The sequence below is a fragment of the Ursus americanus genome, chromosome 2 (assembly GCF_024610735.1).
Source record: "Ursus americanus isolate L20-20 chromosome 2, mUrsAme1.1.p, whole genome shotgun sequence".
In the NCBI taxonomy this organism is placed as follows: Eukaryota; Metazoa; Chordata; class Mammalia; order Carnivora; family Ursidae; genus Ursus; species Ursus americanus.
The window spans coordinates 85102872-85124856 of record NC_142128.1 but is presented as its reverse complement, the minus strand read 5'-3'; the positions used below and the strand labels follow the sequence as shown (position 1 = coordinate 85124856).

Sequence of the window (21985 nt, the reverse complement as noted above, 5' to 3'; positions counted from 1 at the left end):
GTGGTGGATAGAGGTTGAGAAGTTGGGTAGGGAAAATGCTATACTACTGAGTATAGAACTAACATTACTAACATTACAATATCAATCCAACAAACATTTATCAAAGCATACCATGTACCTGTTACTGACCTTTCTAGGCTCTCGGGAGTCAAGGATGAGAAACGCAGCTTTAGTGAGCTGTGGAGTTAGGTTGTGAGAGACAGTAGGAAATACATGACAGAGTGTAGGAGAGGTTGGGATGGCAGACCTGCATGTGGGAGTCATCAGGGTGTGTAGTCTGCAGTGGGATTGTGTTTCAAGGGGAAGGGTGGCTGATTAAGAAACAAACAGGAGGTGATGAGTCTGGGAACAGTGGGTTTGGGATACTGTTCAAGAGTTTTGATGGTGAAGGGAAAAAGGGCAGTTGCCTGACAGGTAGATGAGGTTGTTTTGTTTTATTTTCCTTCAGAACTTGAGTACATGTTAGGGCTTAAAGGTGAAAAGGAAGTGAAAAGAAAGATAATGATAATCCAAGAAAAGGAACATAACTGATGGGGTAAGCATTTGGAGGAAGGAGATTGGGATGTCTTCCTTTTGAGAGAGGCAGAGAAGAGGAAAGTAGAGTGGATGAGGAGATGGACTTGAAAGTGGATAGGAGAGAGTTGAGACTTCTCTTTGTTTTCTGGAAAGAGGAAGTCTTCTGGGAGTAAAGGGGGAGTGGGGAAGGGAGCCTGAGGACACCGATGAAGATAGAAGAGCTGCTGGGGAGAGTGGACGAAGCAGTCACCCAGGATGAGAAAAGGCTTGCTGAATAGTGTTGGGTCCAGCCCAGGCTGGATGGGGCTCATTTGTTTGTAGTGGAGCCAAATACACAGCTTCGTTATGTCTTCTGCACTGCTGGGACGCCTGCAGGAGTGCTAGTAAATACCAAACTGTCCCAATCATAAGAATCAACTGGAAGAACATACAGAGAATACAGGATTTCCAACCTGTCTTGGGTACATTCTGATTCAGTGGGTCTGATGTAGGGAATGGAATTTTCTATTTTTCTAGATCTCTTAATTTAAAAAAAAGAATACATTGTAGTGGTTATGCAATTTGTTTTAAAAGGAAGACTTTTTTTTTATGATTTATTTGACAGAGAGAGAGAACAAGCCGGGGGGGGGGGAGCAGCAAGCAGAGAGAGGGAGAAGCAGGCTCCCCGCTGAGCAAGGAGCCCGATGTGGGGCTCAGTGTGGGGCTCAATGTGGGGCTCTCTCCCAGGACCCCGAGATCATGACCTGAGCCAAAGGCAGACACTTAACCAACTGAGCCACCCAGGCGCTCCTAAAAGGAAGAGTTTTGATAAAATGTGCAGGAACTCAAGCTGAACAACACTAATTTAATGACTCCTTAATAAAACACAAATCTTGATATTTTTTATTTAGTAATGGACTAATTATACTTGGAGGCAAAAATGGCAAACAAAATCAGTTTACTCTGTCAATATATTTCCCAGATCTGTTGACTAGGAACCTAAAACCTTTTTCTAAACTGAAATAACCCATTTGATTTAATTCCCACATTGTTTTAAATGTGCCTTCATGTGGGGACTTAATAAACTCTAGAATGTCAATTATGTGTGAAGTGTGGATGAGAAGGTTTAAACTTGGTTGCAGAAGATATGATTGAGTACATGGAAAATCCAAGACAACTTAAAGATAAATTAATTTACAGAATTTTTTTTTAAGTTTTGGGGCATAAGGCAAACATATAAAAGTTAAGCGCTAGTAATAACCAATTAGAAAATGGACAAGAAAAAAGATTCCATTCATAAGAGCAAGACAAATTCATATGAAATTGGGACTTAGGAATCAATCTAACAAATCTATGCAAAAATCTTCGTAGAAGACTTGAATGAATGAAGAGATAGGCCATGCCAATGAATGAGAACAGGGCTGCTGAATACAATTGTTCAGGATATTCATAGCATAAGGCTCCTAACTAAGGAGGGGCAAACAGAGGCTAAAATCCAGCCTGTATGGCATTTTCCACTCATGTGACGCTGGTTGCCTCTGGGCTGAGGAAGGGTAGCTTTTCCTAGTTTGCACATAAGTGCTGTAAGGGCTAGCAGCATTCTTAGACGGAAAGATTATGTCATAAAGCTATCAGCTTCATACTAATCACAAATTCACTGTTTTTCCAATCAAAATCCTGACACTGTTTTCCTATGGGACTAGACATAATTCACCCTAGGTTCATATGAGAGAGCATTGGCTAGAGAATATCCAAGACGATTTGAAGAGGAACCGAGTGGAAAGAGTTTACACTCCTGAGATCAGAAATTCTTGTAGCACTATAATAATTAAGACAGTATGGTACTAAAGAGCACAGGGATAGACAACAGACCAATGAAATAGACTAGAGAGCTCAAAAGCAACTCATTCAAATATCAGACATGAGGACATGTTGGGAGAAATGTGGACTACGTAATAAGTAGTGTTGGAATAATTAGTTATCTGTATTGGTAAAGTTTGGATTTCTTAATCATAGTCTACACAAAAAATTAATCCAGTTTGTAAAAAGCCTTATGCTAAAGTCCTTTTATTTTTATTTTATTTTTTTAGAGAGAGAAAGAGAGAGAGAGAGCAGGTGGGGAGGGGCAGAGAGAGAGGGGGAGAGAGAGAGAGAATCTTAAGCAGGCTCTACACTCAGTGCAGAGCCTGATACGGGGCTCAATCTCATGACCCTGAGATCAAGACTTGAGCTGAAAGCAAGAGTCAGAAGTTTAACCGACTGAGCCATCCAGGTGCTGCCTAAAATCCTTTTAGAAGAAAATGTGGGAGAACATCCTTATAAAGAAAATAGCAAGGCAGGATTTCCTAAACCAAACACTAAAAACAAAACTGGAGAGAATTGGATAGTTACATCTGATTCCATTAAACTTTAAAACTGTTGTTCAACACTATAATCCAAGGGAAAAGACAAGCCACAGATAGGGAAAAGACAAGTGAAATGTTTTGTCTGAGAAGGATTCATACCTAAAATTGGCAAATAATGCCTACATGTCGGTAAGAAGAAGACACGAGGGGAGAAGATATGAATCCACAAAATAAGAAACCTGAATGACCAATAAACATATAGAAAGATACTCAACTCACTAGTAATCTGATAAATGTAAATTAAGGCACCATTTTTCACCCATCAACATAGACAAAAATGTGTAAGTAGGACAATTCCTAGAGTTTCTAAGGATGTGGGAGGATGGGAGGAAGGAAACTCTCATACTCTGCGGTTGGGATGTGAATGACACAGCCCCTTGGGAGAGAAATTAGGCATTATCAAGTGCAGCTGAAGATGTTCACACTTTGCCCCAGTATTCTAGACACACACTCTGGAGAAATGCTCGCATCTCTGCACCATATGTGTTCACATCAGCCTTGATTATAAGAGCAAAAAGAGAGGAAACAAGTGAGAGGCCCATCAACAAGGAGATAAATAAATTGTAGTATGTGTTAGAAGCATAGATACCAGTTAAAATGAATAAACTGGAAGTAAATATCATATATGTACATAATATAGGAGACCTATCTATCTATCTGCCATAAGCGAGCTGCAGAATGACAGGTAGAATTAAGTTAGAAAATGTGCATAACAATCCTCTTAGCTATATATGGATAGATACATATGTTGGAAGCATCCAAAATGACTTACAGGAATAAATATCACTTTGAGTATAGTGGTGCCTCGTAGTGTTGTGGGGCAGGGTAGAGAGGGCTACAAAAGTAGCTGCAGTGTTTTGTTTAAGACATTTTTGAGCAAATATGGCATAACATGAAGACTTTGTTTAGTTAGAGAGTGGGAATATATGTTATACACCTTACTGTTCCACATGTTTGAAATACTTCATAATTAAAGAAAACACAGACATAGACAAAACCCTTGTTATTAGTGGTATATCATTCAATACATCCCATCTCTTGACTCATACAAAGTAGGATATAGAGAAGAGAGCAGAAAAACTTTGTTGAAGACATTTCAAATATCATGTGGGTGATGGGCCTGGTCCATAGCAGTGCCTTTTAACCTTGATTTGGTACAAAACACATTCTTAATCAGTAAATAAGAAAATCTACTTAATTAGTGAATTTCCCAGGGAGCCTTATGATATTAGCCAGCAAAGACTGTAGCTTTAATTGAGACAGTGATGCCACTTAATTGGAACACCTGAATAAGATTAAGGGGCACTCAGATAAGGTCAGCTTGTTTCCCCCGCACCCAAAGCTTTGCTGGGTCTCTGCCTTCTTGCTGGCAACTTCTGCCAATTGGGATGAAGCTTAGCCAAATGCTTTTACTGCATAAATCACTTAATGAAATGTTTTAAATACAGATTCCATGCATTTCAGGATGTGTTCTGAAAGACATTGGCATGCAGATTCTACTGATAAATTTAGAACTCATTACATTGAAGCACAGCCATTTGCACTGCTTTTAATTTGTTACTGACCCGACTGCTTAATATGTATAGATTAAATGAAATAAATTGATAATTATGTTGGGACTCAATAATGTATTTTGATTGGTTATATCTGTATTGTCAGGGTTGTCCAGGGAAACAGAACCAACAGGAGAAAGAGAGAGAGAGAGAGATTTTTAAAAATAAGGAGTTGGAAAATAAAATAAAACAAAAACAAAATAAGGAATTGGCTCATGCAGTTATGGAGGCTGATGAGTCCCAAGATCTGACGTCAGCAAGCTGGAGACCCAGAGGAGCTGATGGCATAGTTCCACTCTGAAAGTCAGCAGGCTAAAGACCCAGGAAAAGCCAATGATTCAGTTCAAGTCAAAAGACCAAAAAAGACCCATGTCCCAGCTCAAGGAAGTCAGGAAGGAAATTCCCTCTTATTCAGCCTTTTTGTTTTATTCTGGCCTTCAACTGATTGGATGAGGCCCACCCACATTGGGGAAGTCAGTCTTCATTATTCAATTTACCTATTAAAGTACTAACCTCATCCAGAAACACCCTTACAGACACATCCAGAATATCTGGGCACCCCATGGCTCAGTAAAGTTGACATGTAAAATTGACCATAACAACATCTTTCTACCCAAATTTAAAATCATTTCTCAAGACTTTTTGATAATATGGTTTTTATTATCAAAGAGTACTTACATTCCTCTCTTAATAAAAAAGAAGTGCTTGAATTCTTCCACAAAAATTAATGCAGTATTTGTAGAAAGAAAAACTCTGCTAACAACATTGACACTTATTTTTAAAAATTTTTTTCATAGATGTTCTATTACTAACAAGTTTTATGACCATGGGCCAGTTTATGTGTTGATCTGAACACAGGAGGATGTTGGAATTTATTATTATGATCTCATTCAGCTCTAGAAGTCTGTAACTTTGATCTTTTCATCAATATATGGGAGTTGCAGTGTGATTGGCATTGGCATGTCCGTGCTACCAACCAAATGAACTCAAGTTGCTTTTCTAGGGTTATTGTGGAAGGCAGTCCCAGTTATTTACAGCTCTCCTTCATATTTAATTTCCTTGGTGCCTATAATGACTAGTTTAAAGTAAACGAATCTCACCTTTGAGGCTTGGACTCCAAGCAAAGCCAAACTTATGAGGTTTCAGCACATTTATTAAGTACTGTGTGAACTTACTTTATAGAAGAGCAATATCCATGGAAAAAATGGTGGCTCCATAGAACTTGATACTATCTAATCAGCACTATTAGAGGGGTTGGTGGGTCTTCTTCTGTCTCCTTTTTTAGAGTATCACATATAATAGTTTGAATAATTTTTCACTAATGTACATGACTCAAGACTATTTTAGTTTATGGGCACCTGGGTGGCTCAGTGGGTTAAGCATCTGCCTTTGGCTCAGATCATGATCCCAGGGTCCTGGGTTTGAGTCCTGCATCAGGTTCCCTGCTTAGCAGGGAGTCTGCTTCTTCCTCTGCCCTTCCCCCCACTCATGTGCGCATGCTCGTTTTCTCTCTCTCTATCTCTCTCTCAAAAATAAATAAATATGGGGCACCTGGGTGGCACAGCAGTTAAGCGTCTGCCTTCAGCTCAGGGCGTGATCCTAGCGTTATGGGATCGAGCCCCACATCAGGCTCTTCTGCTATGAGCCTGCTTCTTCCTCTCCCACTCCCCCTGCTTGTGTTCCCTCTCTCACTGGCTGTCTCTATCTCTGCTAAATGAATAAATAAAATCTTTAAAAATAAATAAATAAAATTAATTAATTAATCAATTAATAAAATCTTAAAAAAAGAAGAATATTTTAATTTAGCAATTAACTGTTCCACTGACTGGAAACCATTAGACTGTCAAAAACAAAATTGGACTATGTGATGAGCTGTATTTTAGACTGTGCTAGATTCAACTTTATTATTGGAGATATTTGGGTTGTTATCAGAAAACTGTATTCCAAGGACACAGTGCCTCACCAAATCAAGTGGACAGGAATTAGAACCATTTTGGCAGTTCTTAAATTCTTGTGAGGATAAGTTAGAGCATGCTAAAATAATTTTCACTAATGAGTACTTTATCTGCCTTGTAAATAGTTTCAAAAAGTTAGCTGGCCTACAGAAACGTTGACTAGTTTATGAAGTTCTTCCTGGACCCTCCCAAGCCTAGCATTATCGTCTTTCATTTTCCTAGCCAAGTCACTCCTACTTATTGTTCTCCATATCCCCAGACTAACAAAACATTTCTCTAAAAATGCACTTTTCTTTTTTTTTTTTTTTTACTCTAATGGCATAGATTCTTGAGAGAGAAGTAGAAACTGTAATAGAAAGCATTTCAAACAAATGCACTTCTGTGTGGGTGAAAGAAAAGTGGAATGAAGAAAAAAGAAGGAATATCATTAGGAAAATAAAAGAGAAACCTGAAAAAGACACCAGAACCTATTGTCTTGGAAGGGAAATCACTTAGTAAAATTCCTAGGCTTGTTGCCTGGTTTATTTTAAGTCTAGCCTGATTTCTTTTAATGTGCGTATTGTGTCCATTTACATGGTTGCAATCGGAAAGCAAATAATATTTTCAGGATTCTGGAATAATCTGAGAGCTTCTGACAAAATATGTGCAGAAAAATTTAAGAACTATAATTAGACTCAAAAACAGTAAAGGAAATCTCATTGTTTCTTTCTGAATTTTAGTTATATATTTTCTTCAAAACCAAAAAAGGTTGTCTAATGGGCAACATGATTCCTTCCGAATTCATAGTTCTCGTGCCTCATAGTTCTTGTGCTGCTTTCTGAAAAAGTAGCTCGGTCAGATTGGTTTAATTTTCTCTTTCACATGCTTTCCTCTCGTTTTTATGAAGAAAAAGACAGCCAATCTGCAGCTTCCTTTGGGGACATTAGACAGCTTAGAGAAGGGGCAAAATAAACAAGATTTATTCTCATCAGATGTGTCATGGGAAAATTGGAGGCATGCTGTAAGGTAATGGCAAAATGATCTTGAAAATTTCCAAGCACTTTTTCCAAATGAAATGGAAGAAATTTAAAGTTAGCTTCTGCCTAATTATGGCTAAAGAAAAATGTGTACATAAAAATATGGGCATATATATATATATCCCAACAATACTATTATAGTTTCTTCCTCTAAAAAAAGAGGAGGGCAGACTTAAGGTCTTAACAGTTAGCTGATCTCTGGAATAGCTCACCACAGGGGGTTTTAATTTTTCCATACAATACGGTAATGGAAATTGCAACGTATGATATGGTAGTGTTTTTTCCCTTTCTTAGTGTCTCCTCCGTTTCTCTTCTATTAACCTGTGACGGTATTTTCTATTAAATACCTAGTGCAGATAAGCACCTTAATTTATTTCAGTGCTGTGGTCATTTGTAGAAAACATTATTTTTGTTTCTGCTGTTAACCTTAAAACTGCCCTTTATCCTACCAGCAGAAGATGGGTTCATTCAGGAATAACAGAGAACTACAGCCTGGCACAAGCAAGTCCCCGGGACGAAGGAGAGAAATGCTCTTTTATAGAGGAGAAGGGGAAGTTGGGAAGACTATTACAAACAAAAAGTCCGTTGGAGTAAACTGGGAGCTCAAAGTATAGTGGCTTTTCATTGGCTGAGTTGTGACTTCCTCTCATTGGCTGGGCTATTGCGAGGGGAGGAAAACTTTTCTTCCTCCTGCTGGGATAGTCCATCTCTTCCTATTGGATTTACAATTGGAGGAGTGGTGGGGCATGAGAGCCCTCACTGCGGAACCTCCTGACTCCATTTCAGTTAGGTTTTCCTTTATGAATTTTCGCACTGTTCACCCACTGGAGTTGGTGTCTGGCCCCTAACATAGCGTCTCTAAGTACATGTGGATTCACTGAATGCCCTTAACAGGCCCAGCTTTGTGGCAATAGTAAAGATACTGAACCATTCTTTGTTTATTCCAAAGCCTGTCTGTTTTCTATCCAGATGCTTTCTGAATCTAGAGAGGGTCCTGGCATGACTTTGAAATATTTAATATAAGCTCTTGGGAGTATTTGTTATTTTTCTCTTCTGTGGCTTAATATCTGAATTAATCACAGAGAACAAAAGGGATTTATATGTCTCTTGTTTTTAGCACAAAGTAGAGTTTCTGCCAGGTAAGCTTTAGGGAGTAGATGGGATTAAGGCTGCCCGTGAAGAATTTTTGACTTTTCCTATAGAATCTGTTCAAAAACTTATCACTCAAGCACCAATAATAAATGTGCTTAAACACACACACACACACACACACACACACACACACACACACCACTTAGTTCAATTATGGAGAATCCAATTTATCCCCATTCTCTAAGGCATTTACTAGAAGAGAGAGTCCTTGGGCATTATTCTGTGTAATTAGATTTTTGCACCTTTGTATCGTGAATTGGGATTTCTGAATTCTCCACCCTAAGGTGCAAAGTGATGATGCTCAGAAGTCTGAGACTAAAGCTGATGTTATAATTCATCAGGACTTTTAAACTTTTATAATTTGAGAAACTCTGGGGAAAATAAACAATAGTGGATATTATACTCTATTTTATAAATACTAAAAATATGTTATTTTTTAGATCTACTTCTCTTGTTCCTCCAAATTAATCTTCACCAGAAACCTCAACAGTTTTTAAGAAAATGTGTCAAAGGCTTAGTTAATCCTCTTCTTATATGTGGATTTGGCTCAGTTTTGGGGAAATAGCCATTTAGTTAAAATAAATCCATTTAAAAAAAATTTTTTTTGTATTTGCGGCGCCTGGGTGGCTCAGTCAGTCAAGCATCTGCCTTCTGCTCAGTTCATGATCCTGAAGGCCTGGGATCAAGCCCTGCGTCAGGCTCCTGGCTCAGGGGGGAGTCTGCTTCTCCCTCTCCCTTTGCCCCCCTCCCCCCCACCACTTGTTCTCTCTCTCTCTCTCATCATAAATTAATAAATAAAATCTTTAAAAAATTTTTTGTATTTTTCTTCTTCATAGTTATAATAAAAATGCAACATCTGAAAATAGTGATTTTGGGGGGGGGGTAATATCATAGGAAACAACCAACAATGAAATGTTAAATAAATAAAACTGGATACAAAAATACAATATTCTCAACTATTAAAAAATTATAAAAAAGATTAGAGGGAAATATAGCAAAAATATGTTTGGATTTTTTATATCTTTCTGTACTTATGAGTTCTTTTTCTAAAAGTATTTGAAGCCGGGAGGAATCTGTGTATTTCAGAGAAGACTTTAGAATATATTATATTTATATTGACACTGCAAATGATGGGAAAACTAGGAATAATCCACTATAAATAGTATCTTTCAAGAAAGAAAACTAATGATAAAGACTAGGAGTTGAATTGCTGTAGAACTTGAAGGTTAACAAAGAAACTTCAAGGATAAGAAGATAATACAAATCTTTTAGGTTGTTCAGACTTCGTGTAAGTTTTACCTCATGGAAGATTTCATATACTTCCCACAATTACACATTGGTCAAGAAAAACAGATAAGCTAAGGAAGGCTTTTGTTTGTAAATAATTCCCCACATATAATTTCGAGGACAAAATTCATATAAACACTTAAAAGGAATCAGTAAGTCTGATTTTTTTAAAAAAACAAATGAGTCGAGCTTTAACAGTGTATATTTTTAGTAATAAATAGTTGAGGGGCGCCTGGGTGGCTCAGTCAATTAAGCATCTGACTCTTGGTTTTGGCTCAGGTGGTGATCTCATGGGTCGTGGAGTTGTGATATCAAGCCAGTCTGGTCAGGCTCCATGCTCAGCTGGGAGTCTGCTTGAAAATTCTCTCCCTCTGCCCCTCCCCCCAACTCGCTCACACACTCTCTCTCTTTCTAAGAAAATTAATAAATCTCAAAAAAAATATTCGAGCACAGAACTGTGTCTTTCTCCTTTCTGGGGACATTGGCGTGAGTTTCAAGATTATGATGCGTTGTACTTTGCTTGACTCTTAAATATTTACTCAGCCATTCTTTCATTCATTCAACAAATATTTGCTGAGTACATAAATACAGTATACCCTTGGAGGAGAGATAAGGTATATTTAAACAGCTGTAGCAAAGTGGAGCACAGTTTTGGAAGAACACAAAAGAAGGTGAGATTGTTTCCACCTGGGGAGAACCAACTTCTTTTTGGGTTGGAATCGCCATCTGGGCTTGAGGGATCTGAAAGTGACTGGCAGGGCATTTAGGGGGAGAAAGGAGGGGTGAAGCCATGAGCATGTACAGGGGGCAAGGACATTTAGTTTGAGTAGGAGAGGTAGGTAATCAGGACATTTGGGGCCAGATCACAGGGCCTTTGGCACTGGGCTAAGTGGTTACTACTCTGGGCAATGGGGAGCCGTTGAAGGTTTTTATGAAGGTAGTGACATGATCTTGTAGCAACCTGTCAAATGAAACTTGTCAGGCCAGGACCCAGAAGACTGTACCTCCATGACCATGAGCTTTTGAAAAGAGTTCCGTGGGAGTATTAAGGGTAAAACTTGGTTCTTAAGGATGGTTCCCCATTCTAACATCTGGGCCTTGGTCACTTGTGCCAGGCTTCTCATGAGTGGGGCCGTCCGTGGTGGCCAGCTTGGGCTCAGCCTCTCATGTTCTGCTCCATCAGCCCTGGACTCACTCTGGCCAATCCCCAGGACCTGCCTCTGCCATACTGACCAAGCTTTGGCTTATTTCCCATGACCCCCAGGATCTGTGTATTGGCACTGGCATTCCCCACCTCCCGCTCTGGTTTTGACTTTTTTGTCCCTCTTTTAGAGCTGAGAGCTAGTAGTTTTTTTGTTATTGTTTGTGTTCTGCTCCCCACCCCCAACCCCGCGTTGATACTGAGGGCAGATGAAGAGACTTACGCAGTGTTGAAGGTGTGCTGGTTGGGATGGGGCCAAGGGGACGGGTCAAGAAATATTGTGGGAATAGAAGGGACAAGATCTATCATTGCTGATGACTGAATATGGGCGTGAAGAAGAAGGAATCAAAGGACAGTGCTGAGTTTTTGAGGCTGTACGAATTCGAACGGCTTTAAAGGGGCCAGAAGATGCTTTTCTCACTTTTACAAAATCAGACTGAACCTAAGTGTCGTGGACAGAGCTGTTGAAGGGTCTTCTTTCAGCTTTGGTCCTGATTAGCTGGAGGGTGTTATGAGCAGCTTGGTCAAGTTAGTTCTACCAACACAATGCCCTGCACAGGCTGCAATAATTGAGTAGGATTGGAAGAAATATGCCTCTGCCAGAAAAGCTGGTGTAGAAAAATGTGGAAGAAGCCCTCCATTGATTCTAGTCTTTCTATTATTGATTAGCCTCTTTTTAGTGAAAAATAGTACTGTGTTTTACAATTTAGGAAAAGGAAGGTGATATGAAATCGCAGTAGGGGTTTCGGGGGGCGGGGGGAGGATGAAGGCAGTTCAATACTCAGGAATCTGGAAAGCTGTGGAAAACAAGCTGCTTTTGGCTGAGGCTACTTTATGTGGCGCCTGTGGGCTGATCCACTAATTGGAATGTTTTCATAGTGGAATATTAAATAATAGTAATATTTAGTCAAAATGTATTGAGCAACTCGTGTCAGGCACTGCTCTGGGCACTTTTTTTTAACCTATATTTCATTTAATCCTCACAAAACCTGTGAAAATGGGCAATTTACCCATTTTACAGGTAAGAAAATTGAGGCAGAGAGAGAGGCTGAATGTAACACAGTTACTAATTCATGCTTTTCATTCTGGTTCATTAACACCAATGTTTTATTTAGTTGGTTTTCATTCAGGGATGCACCGAGGGTCCCTTACATGCTGTTAAGTGTTCCTGAAACATCTGTGAAAATGCAGGTTATGTTGGTTTCGAACCTGCAGTGAGTGGGATGGCTGCTCTGTATGCAGCTGGGCAGGATGGCCCCAGGTGAAGAGTTCCACAAGACAGCCTGTTTTTGCCTGCTCCCTGATTCCTTAGTTCAGCTTAAGGACCTTTCCCTGGCAGTTGGCTTGGGTACTCATCACCATTATCATCACTGATTTAATTACTATTGATTATTGAGCACTTTCTATGTGCCAGGCACCGTGCCGAGCAGTTTACGGCACTCTTTCATGAATACCTACAGTAACACTATGAGAATGCTCCTCTTGTCTTCATTTTATAGGAGGGGAATTAACTTGCCTAAGGTCTCACTGCTGGTAGGTAGCAGAGATGGCCTCAAACCCAAGTCTGTCTGACTCCAGAGCCCATCTTCCTAACCACAGTGTATTTTGCCCCAACACTAGGCTTTTCTCTAAATGTCAAGATCTGTACTTCAGTGTTCCTATATTTGGGCTTAGATAGGCTTAATCTAAAATCTAGATACATTTTGAGAATCATTTTAGATTCTTTCCCCCCTACAACTGATGATGTTGTTAGCTGTTTCATTCACGTTTTGAACCAGTCATTAGGTTAATGACCAAAGGAAGCTGTAATCCCTTTTTTATAAATGCTGCCTGGTGGAAGACGTGTTGATACTCAAATCACAGAAGCGTTTTTCTCATACATTGGGAGGGAGTGGTGGCATCATAACACCTGAGTAGAAACAGGGCATCCTTGAGTGAGGCTTTGTGATGTGGCAGGAAATCAAGTTTCAAAGCTTTGTAGAGCTCATCATAAATGGCATCCACCTTCTTTCATATAAATCCAAGTGCTTGCAAGAGTGCAAGAATTAGTATCATAGATTAGCAGGCTGCTCTTCTGCTACACAAAATAGTGGTCACCTGGTCCCAATGGGCAAATTTTGTTAATTGTTTATATGTTTCGGTGAGGTGAGACGCATTCTTATTGTGGGAATTCTTAAAGATACCCTACTCAGATGTAGGAAAATTATAGACAAGGATATAGAATTTTATTTCTTATGTGCTATATAAAAGCTAATAAAAATATTAACCAATTAGATAATTATAAAGCCTGAGTATATTAAAGTATTATGCAAATAGTGATTAATAGTCATACCCTGGACTCACAGAGCAAGCAAAAGCATGCCTGATTCAAATTATAGGAGCTTTTATTTGCATTTCTACAGAGCCTATTATTAATGGGTCTCAAAGCACCTTTCAAGTAATAGTTATTAAAGCCCATAAATATGACCCCAAAATGTCATTTTATTGAGGGAATAAGCAAGAATTCCCCTTTATCTCATACACAGTATGAGATCTAAATGCCTGAGCTAAAGTAGGATTCTCCACATAAAGAGATTACTCGAACACTGTGGTTGTTTAGGGCTATGATTCCATAGGTATAGAAATTGGCAGCTATAAATTCAAGGTTCTCATATTGAATATCTCAATCTATGGGGTTAGAACTCTTATTTTTGAAATTTTACATGCATCATAGCTCTAAACAAATCTTGCCGGTATATTTTAATATTTCTCTGTGACTATATCAAATTTGAAAACAAAAATTATGCCAAGTTCACATGAAAGTATTTAAAAACATTTTGGAATGTTATATCAGCTTTATTTTTTCTCAAGATAATATCTTATTTCAAGGACAAACAGCTTGTAAGCACAGTCAGTGGGACCTGTGTTTATTTCCCTACTTTGTAGCAAGTCCTTGAAAGGTTGTGAGGATTTCTAATCTGTCCCAGAATATTCCTTTGCCCTTCCTCCCCAATTTCTTTTTCTCCTTTCCCTTCTTTGCAACTTCCCTACTCTCTAAAGCTAAGCACAGGTTGAAAAGCTCAAGAATTTTCCTAGTACCTGACTCCCTCTTCTTCCATCTTGAGTCCTCCCCCGCCATGATTGATCCTAAGCTTTATTTTCTTCTGGTGCTGAGAGATCAGAATGCAGTTGCTGGTCACTATTGTGAGGCAGCTGTACTCACGTTATATGTCAATGCCATATAGTTTCCAAGAAAAGTATGGACTAGTGAGCACCTTCCTTTATAATTAAGGACACTGGAGCCCGGAGAGAATGAGGGACTTGACATAGGTCATCTAGCTTGTTTCTATCTCCCAGGAACTGGGACCACAGCTCATATCTTTAGACTCTTAAACCAAAGCTTTTCCCTCTACCTCATAGTAATTGTATAAGGCTTTGAGTCATACAGAAAATTTACCCGGAAAGATAAGGGCAGAACTAGAAGAAACAGTTGGTTGATTTTATCCAGGGCTGTGAGTCAGCAAGATGAAGTGGAGCCTCAGGGATCTGAAGACACACAGAATGATGTGTGTGTGAGTCGGAATGGAGGACCCTGAGATTATCGTGTAGGAGTTGGATGACTGGATGTGGAAGGGGTTGAAGGGCAAGTTGAAGTGGAGAACCGGGTAAGGTAGTTGGTAGTTGTAGAAGGATTTAGAAGAATGCCTGGGTTTACGGCCTTGGCAATGCATTGTTGATGTAAGATGAAGAAAATTTCTATCGGTTACTGGATGGATGGTCCTTCGGGACAGCGGAGTCTCTCAGGATGATGTCAAGGGGGAGGGAGAGATAAAGGCACGTATGGCATGCTACAAAGTTCTCAGGGAATGTGAACTCATAACAAATCCCTGGGAAACAGTGGTATTAGTGGGGTAGATATGTGTCTATTCTGTAAGAGATGCTGCATTTCTAATTTCTAATTTTCATATTTTTCTAGGGAAAACTGAGGCTACTATCAAAAACTTCAGTCCCTACTACAGTCGCCAGTACTCCGTGGCTTTCTGCAATCACGTACGCAGTGAAGTAGAGCAGCAAAGAGATTTCACATCACAATTTTTGAAGACCAAGGTAACCCATGGACCTTTGGTTGACAATTTCTCCCACTGGAAAATGCTTTATAACTCATCATATTCTGAAATAAACAGTAATTTACATGGCAGTTTAAAAAAAGTCCATCCTCAAATCATTTCATGGTCAAAAAACTCGATCTGCCTAGAAGTTAGAGTGTATGGTTTCTTGTTAATGGTGTAATCCATATAGAAAGAAAACTAGTGTGATTCAATTTTATTGTTTTTCCCACACTGATGCTTTAATATCAGGAAATTTGACTTGCTGTAGTGAAGTTCAGTTTAAAAAAAAGTCATAATTTTAGTGCCTCCTATTATGGGCATTTTGTTTTGGTCATTGATCAAATATGATTTTTTTTTTCTTCGAATCCCCTGACTTATTCTTTCTCCTTTGCTCCATGATAATAATTACCCACAACCTCAACATATATTCATTGATACCTACTACGTGTCAGGCCCTATTCCAAGAACTGGGGATCAAGACAAACTCTCTGCTTTCCTGTGTATATTCAAAAATAGGAGACAGACAGTAAACAAATGAAGAAACAAATACCAGGCAACATCAGATCATAATAAATGCTCAAAGAAAAATAAAGCAGGACCCTTATTTTAGAGAAAATGATCAGAGAAACCCTCTGTGAAGATGAAATTTGAGTAGGAACTGGAGTGAAGTAAGAGTAGGCTGTGCGAATATCTGCGGGATATGGAGCAGTAAGTGCAAAGGCCCTGCAGCACTCATAAGCACATCAGGAAGGCTATGTGCTGAGAGCCGCATGAGCAAGGGAGAAGGGAGGATAAATGACCACAGAGTGAAAGGGAAGGACCAGGCCATGGAGGAGCTGTAGACCGTGATAACAGTCTTTATTTGTAAATGTGAATAGAAGTTATTGGAGGATATCAAATACAGAGTACCTTGCAATTTCCCGCAATCTCTCTAGCCTCTCTATAGTGAATAGACCACGATGAGGGATAAGAGTGGAACTTGGAGACGGGTGAGGAGGACATGTAGCAGTGCAAGAGAAGAAGGGTGAAGGCAAGTTGGATTAGGGTGGTGATGGTAGCAGTTGTGAGGAAAGGTCCAAGTCAAGATGGACTTGAGATAGAGCTGACGGAACTTGCTGATGGTTGGATAGGACGTTACAGAAGAAGAGAGAAAATCAAGGATGACGTCTTGGTTTTTAGCCAGAGCAAATAAGTACACGGAGTTACGGAGTTACGTTTTACTCAGAAGGAAGAGTCAGGGGTGAATGGGAATCACGAGTTCCCTTTCGGCCACGTGAGTTTGAGATGCTTATTTGACCTACACCTGTGGAAATATTGAACAGATAATTAGTTGACATTTGGAGACCAGGAAAAGGAGAAGGATCCAGCGAGATGGATTGATAAGAAATAGCCTTGCAGGAGGAGAAAATCAGGAAAGACGAATGTGCCAGAAGGCAAATAAAGAAGGGCTTGCAAGAGGGAGGAAGTGATAAATGGGTCAGATACTGCTCAGAGAGGTTAAGTTGACCGACCGATTTAGCAGCATGGGTGTGTGGGGATAACTGAGTGTCATTCCCATAAAACGGTGGTTCTCACAATGTAGGGAGCTTGTTAAAAATGCAAAGTTTGACCCACACCCCCAGAAATTCTGACATAGTAAGTCTAGGGTAAGGCCACATTTTTAACAAGCGTATCAGTTGATTTGAGTGGTCCAGGTTAAAAAAAAAAATGCTGCACATAAAACTATAAAGTTCAGCCTCTGTATGGGTTCAGTCTCATTTAAAGAGAAGAGTGACATCCTCTCTTACCTATTAATGAGGCAAGATAGGAAACTGCCTCTTTATCTGTCAGGACAGAATAAATTCGAAAGGCAATTTAGTTCATCCATTAGCCAATTCTTAAAAAGATTAGCATATCTGTCTCCTCCGTATGGTTCATGTAAATTTTGCTTGAAAGTGGAGGGATACGTTTCTAAAAGCACTTTGATTTTTTTAATGAAGGGAAAAGAGATATAAACTCAGTGACACGTGGAAGACAGGAGGCCCATTCCTGTATTTTGAGATAATACAGGGATTTTACCATGAGACAGGATGGGAGTTATTCCTTACACAGTTAGCCCAAAGGGAGACCTGACTAAGAATCTAGCAGAGACTTTCTGTAGCACATATGTCATCAGGGTTAAGGAGAAATCCTCAAACTTTTACTTAAGTAGAAAAGGAGAACTGGAGTTTGCTGGTTGGCCTGTTTGTTCTTCAGCCAGAGGGCAGACATAGTCTCCTTGAGGAGCATACTCATGGGGCAAGGGTTCATGGTTTGGGTCCCCAGGGCTTTTGGATCTGGAAAGACCACTGAACACTGACCCTCGAGGCTGTACTTGAAGGTATGGTGTATAGGGAAGCAGCCTATTAATTCTCCTGTTTTCAGGCGTATTCAAGGTCTTGGCGTAAACAGCCACAACTTACACTTAACTACCTCCTCCAGAGTTTATCAAGGATCATTAAGTGACATGTATACAGGGCACAACCTTATTACTACAATCCCTTCTACCATCTGCTTCCCTTCTTGTAACATCATGGAGGGAAATGGAAGTCACAAACATATCAATAAGACAAATTTGCATTCGGTCCGAGGGAGCAGAAAGGGGAAGTATGGAGGGAGGTGGGGGAAGCAACAAGTTATCCAGGATCTCAGCATAAGATAGGTTTTGAAAACTTGAACTCCCATGGATAGACTTAGTGATAGCATGCCATGTTATCTTTTGTTGTCATGATTAATGATATTCACCTTCTTTAAGCCACCATTGGAGCCTGGAACTGTTCTGTATGAAGCTGAACTATCACAGTTTGCTGAAGACATAAAGAAATGGAAGGAGCGGTACATTGTGGTTAAAAATGATTTTGCTGTGGAGAGCTATGAGAACAAAGAGGTAAGATGTTTCCTTGTTTGTACTGGTTCTTGCAACATTCTTCAACATTGGCTGGGTTGATTGACATGCCCTCTCCTTTGAGAGCGATTCCTTCAATAAGCACTCACTCATGCAGCTACTCACTTCAGTGAACATGTTTACGGAATGACCATTATATGCCAAGTGTTATAGAAGGTTCTGAGCCTCTAACAGCAGGTGAAACAGAGGCTTGCAGTCCAGCAGGCAAGATAGACTTGGAACAAAGAATTGCAAGTGAGTGTGAAAATAGGTTACAATGAGTGGCCAGGGCAGGAACCTTTCCTAGGATCATTCAGCTTCAAGGTCCTTTTCAGTCACTGCCCTGATATCTCTCCCTCTTGACTCAATGTCTCCATGTCTTCCTCCTGGTAAGCCTCCTATGTGACAGACGGCTGAGGAGTTACTTAATAAGACTATGACTGCATTTGCGTGGGTTCCTAGGAATTCAGACATTTCAAGACTTTATTCTACTTATATTTATGGATTTTTTTTTCATTTAACTTCTTCCTGGTTATCACATTATTTTTCTGTAAAATAATTAGATGACTATCTATTATAATCTGTCTATAAACCATGGAGAGAATGAGGTCAGGTATAAAGTACCTAGCACCTGGGAGGACTTCAGTTCTTGTTGGTTCTCATTTCTCTCCTTACATGGGGAAGTCATTTGGTCTAGAGGAAGGAACACTGGGCAGTGAATTGGGAAAACGAAAGTTTAGGTTAGGCCTTAGTTACACTAGAGAGTCAGGCTGAATGATCCTACTGGTTCCTTCCAGATCTTTCACTGTACCCGCTTTTAGTCTACCTCGATCCTCCATCTCCTTTTGGAGCCTACTGTTGATCAGTTAAATGTAGTACCAGGTTCAAAACTCTGCTTTCTTGATTCTGAGTTTAAAAAGTCAGGACAACCTCCATGGATACACTGAGTAATACCTCTGATGCTTAACCGTTAGGAAGAGGCTTCAGAGTGACAAGTCAATGCATTTCCATGTCTGATGGGAGATAGAAATAAAACACAGTTTGAATTTATTCCATAGGCTAACAGGCAATGTTCAAATGCTCTCTTAGGTAGTCTTGTTCTTTTCAACATTCATTAAGCTAATATCTTCTCTGCTTATCTATATTAGGACTTTATTTAACATTTGATTTGCTCTCAGAAGCAAATTATCAATGCATTACATACAATAATGATAAATAATAATAAATCACCTCGGGGGCACCTGGGTGGCTCAGTCAGTTAAGCGTCTGACTTCTGCTCAGATCACGACCCCAGGGATGGAGTCACATGTTGGGCTCCCTCTCCCTCTGCTCCTTCTCCCACTTGTGCTCTCTCTCTCTCAAATAAATAAATAAAATCTTTTAAAAAATGAAATAAATCACCTCATATTTTGTATGGCACATTACAATGTTCTTTCAGGGAAGCTTGGGAAGAGGCAGTAGAGCATAATGGTTAATAAAATGTGCTTTGAATCACACCTTTGCCAGTTACTAGATATGTGTCCTTGCATAAGTTATAAACCTCCTTGAGCCTCTATTTTCTCATCCGTGCAATGGTGCACATGATCCATCCCTTCGAGGCCATGTTATTGTAAGGATTAAGCAAATGAATATATTTAAGCACTTAGCGTTTGGCCAACCACTGGCAGAGCCTCCTGTAGAACCATTACAGTGTGATCACTACTAACTGATTGAGGGGAAACACTCATAGAGCTTGCTCTAGGATTTATTAGGGTTTTCACCACATTTGGCACTAACTGAACTTCTAATTTTGAATAAGATTTTGGTGTTTTTTCCCTTCTTTTCATTTTTTCAAGCTTGCTCCTTCAACTGCAATTTATGGACTGTATTGCTTTCTTTGCTTTGCTCATCATTTTTAAATAAACTTGTTCAGGTTGTTAAGATATGGTCACTGAATTTGGTAATAACTACATATTTTTTAAAAACCTGGAAGTTTTACAGGGATGTCTGGTGGGGCACCTCAGGGGTGCTTCGGTCTGTTAAAATCTTGGAAATTTTTTAAAGTGCCCATGCAGTTTGCTATAATTCCTCAAAGTTTTCATAATATCCTGTTTTTTTAGTTTATAGAAGGGCATGTTTTATGACACCTAAGAGTCATATATTAAGTACCTATAAGCTGCTTATTATTTCTTTGAATGTCTGGTTTTGGCAGGTAATTAAGCAGGAAAAAACGAATCGTTCTCATTCAATAGCCATGCCCTACTTCCTGTACACTTTCTGGACAGACCCGGATATGAATCCAAGATTTGTTACCAACTCACTACTGGGCCATTGACAAGTTCTTTGAGCTTCATTTTTCTCATTTATAAAATGGAGAAAATAATTCATAGCACTGTTTTGAGGATTAAATAACATAATGTGTATAAAAGTCCAGATTGGGGCCCCTGTTAGAATAATGCAGTTCAGTCTTGAGGCGGGTCTGAGCTGAACTGCTTCTAGACTTTGTCAGAGTCACAACTTCAGATTCTTCTCTGTTGTGCTCTGGGTCCCGCATGCGCTTAAGCAGTGCAGTAGTTGTTCCTACAAAGGCGAAACAACAGGGGCGCCTGGGTGGCTTGGTTGGTTGAGCATCTGCCTTCTGCTCAGGTCATGGTCCCAGGGTCCTGGGATGAGTCCCCGATAGGGCTCCCTGCTCAGCGGGGAGCCTGCTTCTCTCTCTCCCTCTGCCCTACTTGTGATCTTTTTACTCTCTCATACTATATCTCTCTCTCAAATTAAAAAAAAAAAGAACTTAAAAAAACAAAACAAATGGAAAACAACCTTCATAAATATGCAAGAATTTGTTTTGGGGCTCCTGAGTGGTTCAGTCAGTTAAACGTCTGCCTTCGGCTCAGGTCATGATCCCAGGGTCCTGGGTTCAAGCCCTGTGTCGGGCTCCCTTCTCGGTGGGGAGTCTGCTTCTCCCTCTCCCTCTGCTCCTCCCCACTCCCTACTCTCTCTCTCTCTCCCCCCGCAAAAAAAATTAAATCTTAAAAAAAAATATTTTTTAATAATTTGTTTTGCTTGGGACTCTTCACTCAATGTCTTATTGATTGAGAATGTGTTATTGTTATTGTGATTTTGTTGCCATGATCAACATTATTTTAGTTTTCCCCAAGAGCATACTTTAGATTTGGGGTTGTACAGTTTCCTGGTTTCGATTCTCAATTTGCGTTGAGGCTGCTATTCTCAAAATTTGGCCTTGACCTAAGCCCTCCCATCAGAGGCACGTAGTTAAATTTTACCTTATGTGTTTGTTCTCGTGAGTGGATCTGACGCACAAACTGCTCATGAGCAGTAGCAAGTCTCTGTACCTTTTTTTTTTTTTAAGATTCCATTTATTTATTTGAGAGAGAGAGAGACAGAGAGAGTGAGTGAGAGGACAAACAGGGGACAGGCAGAGGGAGAAGCAGACTCTCCCCTGAGTAGAGAGCCCAACGCAGGGCTCGATCCCAGGACTCCGGGATCATAACCTGAGCCCAAGGCAGCCACTAAACCGACTGAGCCCCTAGGTGCCCCTCTCTGCCCCTTTTTTTCATTTCCCAAAGAGCAGGGCCTTTTGTCTGCTGGGAAGAATTTGTTCTCATGTCCTGATGTTGCATTTCCATCCCAGATCAGTTTACTGCAACATGGTCTCACGCGGTGTCATGTCTTATCATGGCAACATGTTTTTGTTTTGGGTGAAAACCCATGGCAACCATCATTGCAGTTATATGTCCCCCATGTCATTCATCATCGGTCCCCAAGCCTTTTGTGCAGTGTCTGTATGCATCATCACCCTTGTGGTTATGAGAATGATTCAGGTGCTAGTGTGGTGCAGGATTCTAGAAGTTACCAAGATGATGTTTTCCCCACTGGAGAAACATATCTAGAATGAGTCTCCTAAGATTAAGGACCCTGATTTACCATGTTG

At 39.9% G+C, this 21985-nt stretch overlaps 1 protein-coding gene across 2 annotated transcripts in view; it reads left to right on the top strand.

Moving 5' to 3' along the window:
* The window catches only part of NIBAN1 (niban apoptosis regulator 1), a 195819-nt gene that overhangs the window by 92416 nt on the left and 81418 nt on the right, over positions 1 to 21985 (top strand). For both annotated transcript variants that reach the window (XM_045811477.2, XM_045811476.2), the window contains exons 2-3: positions 15020 to 15150; positions 17926 to 18057. In XM_045811477.2, the coding sequence (XP_045667433.2) occupies positions 15020 to 15150; positions 17926 to 18057 (263 nt within the window). The remainder of the gene's footprint in view (positions 1 to 15019; positions 15151 to 17925; positions 18058 to 21985) is intronic.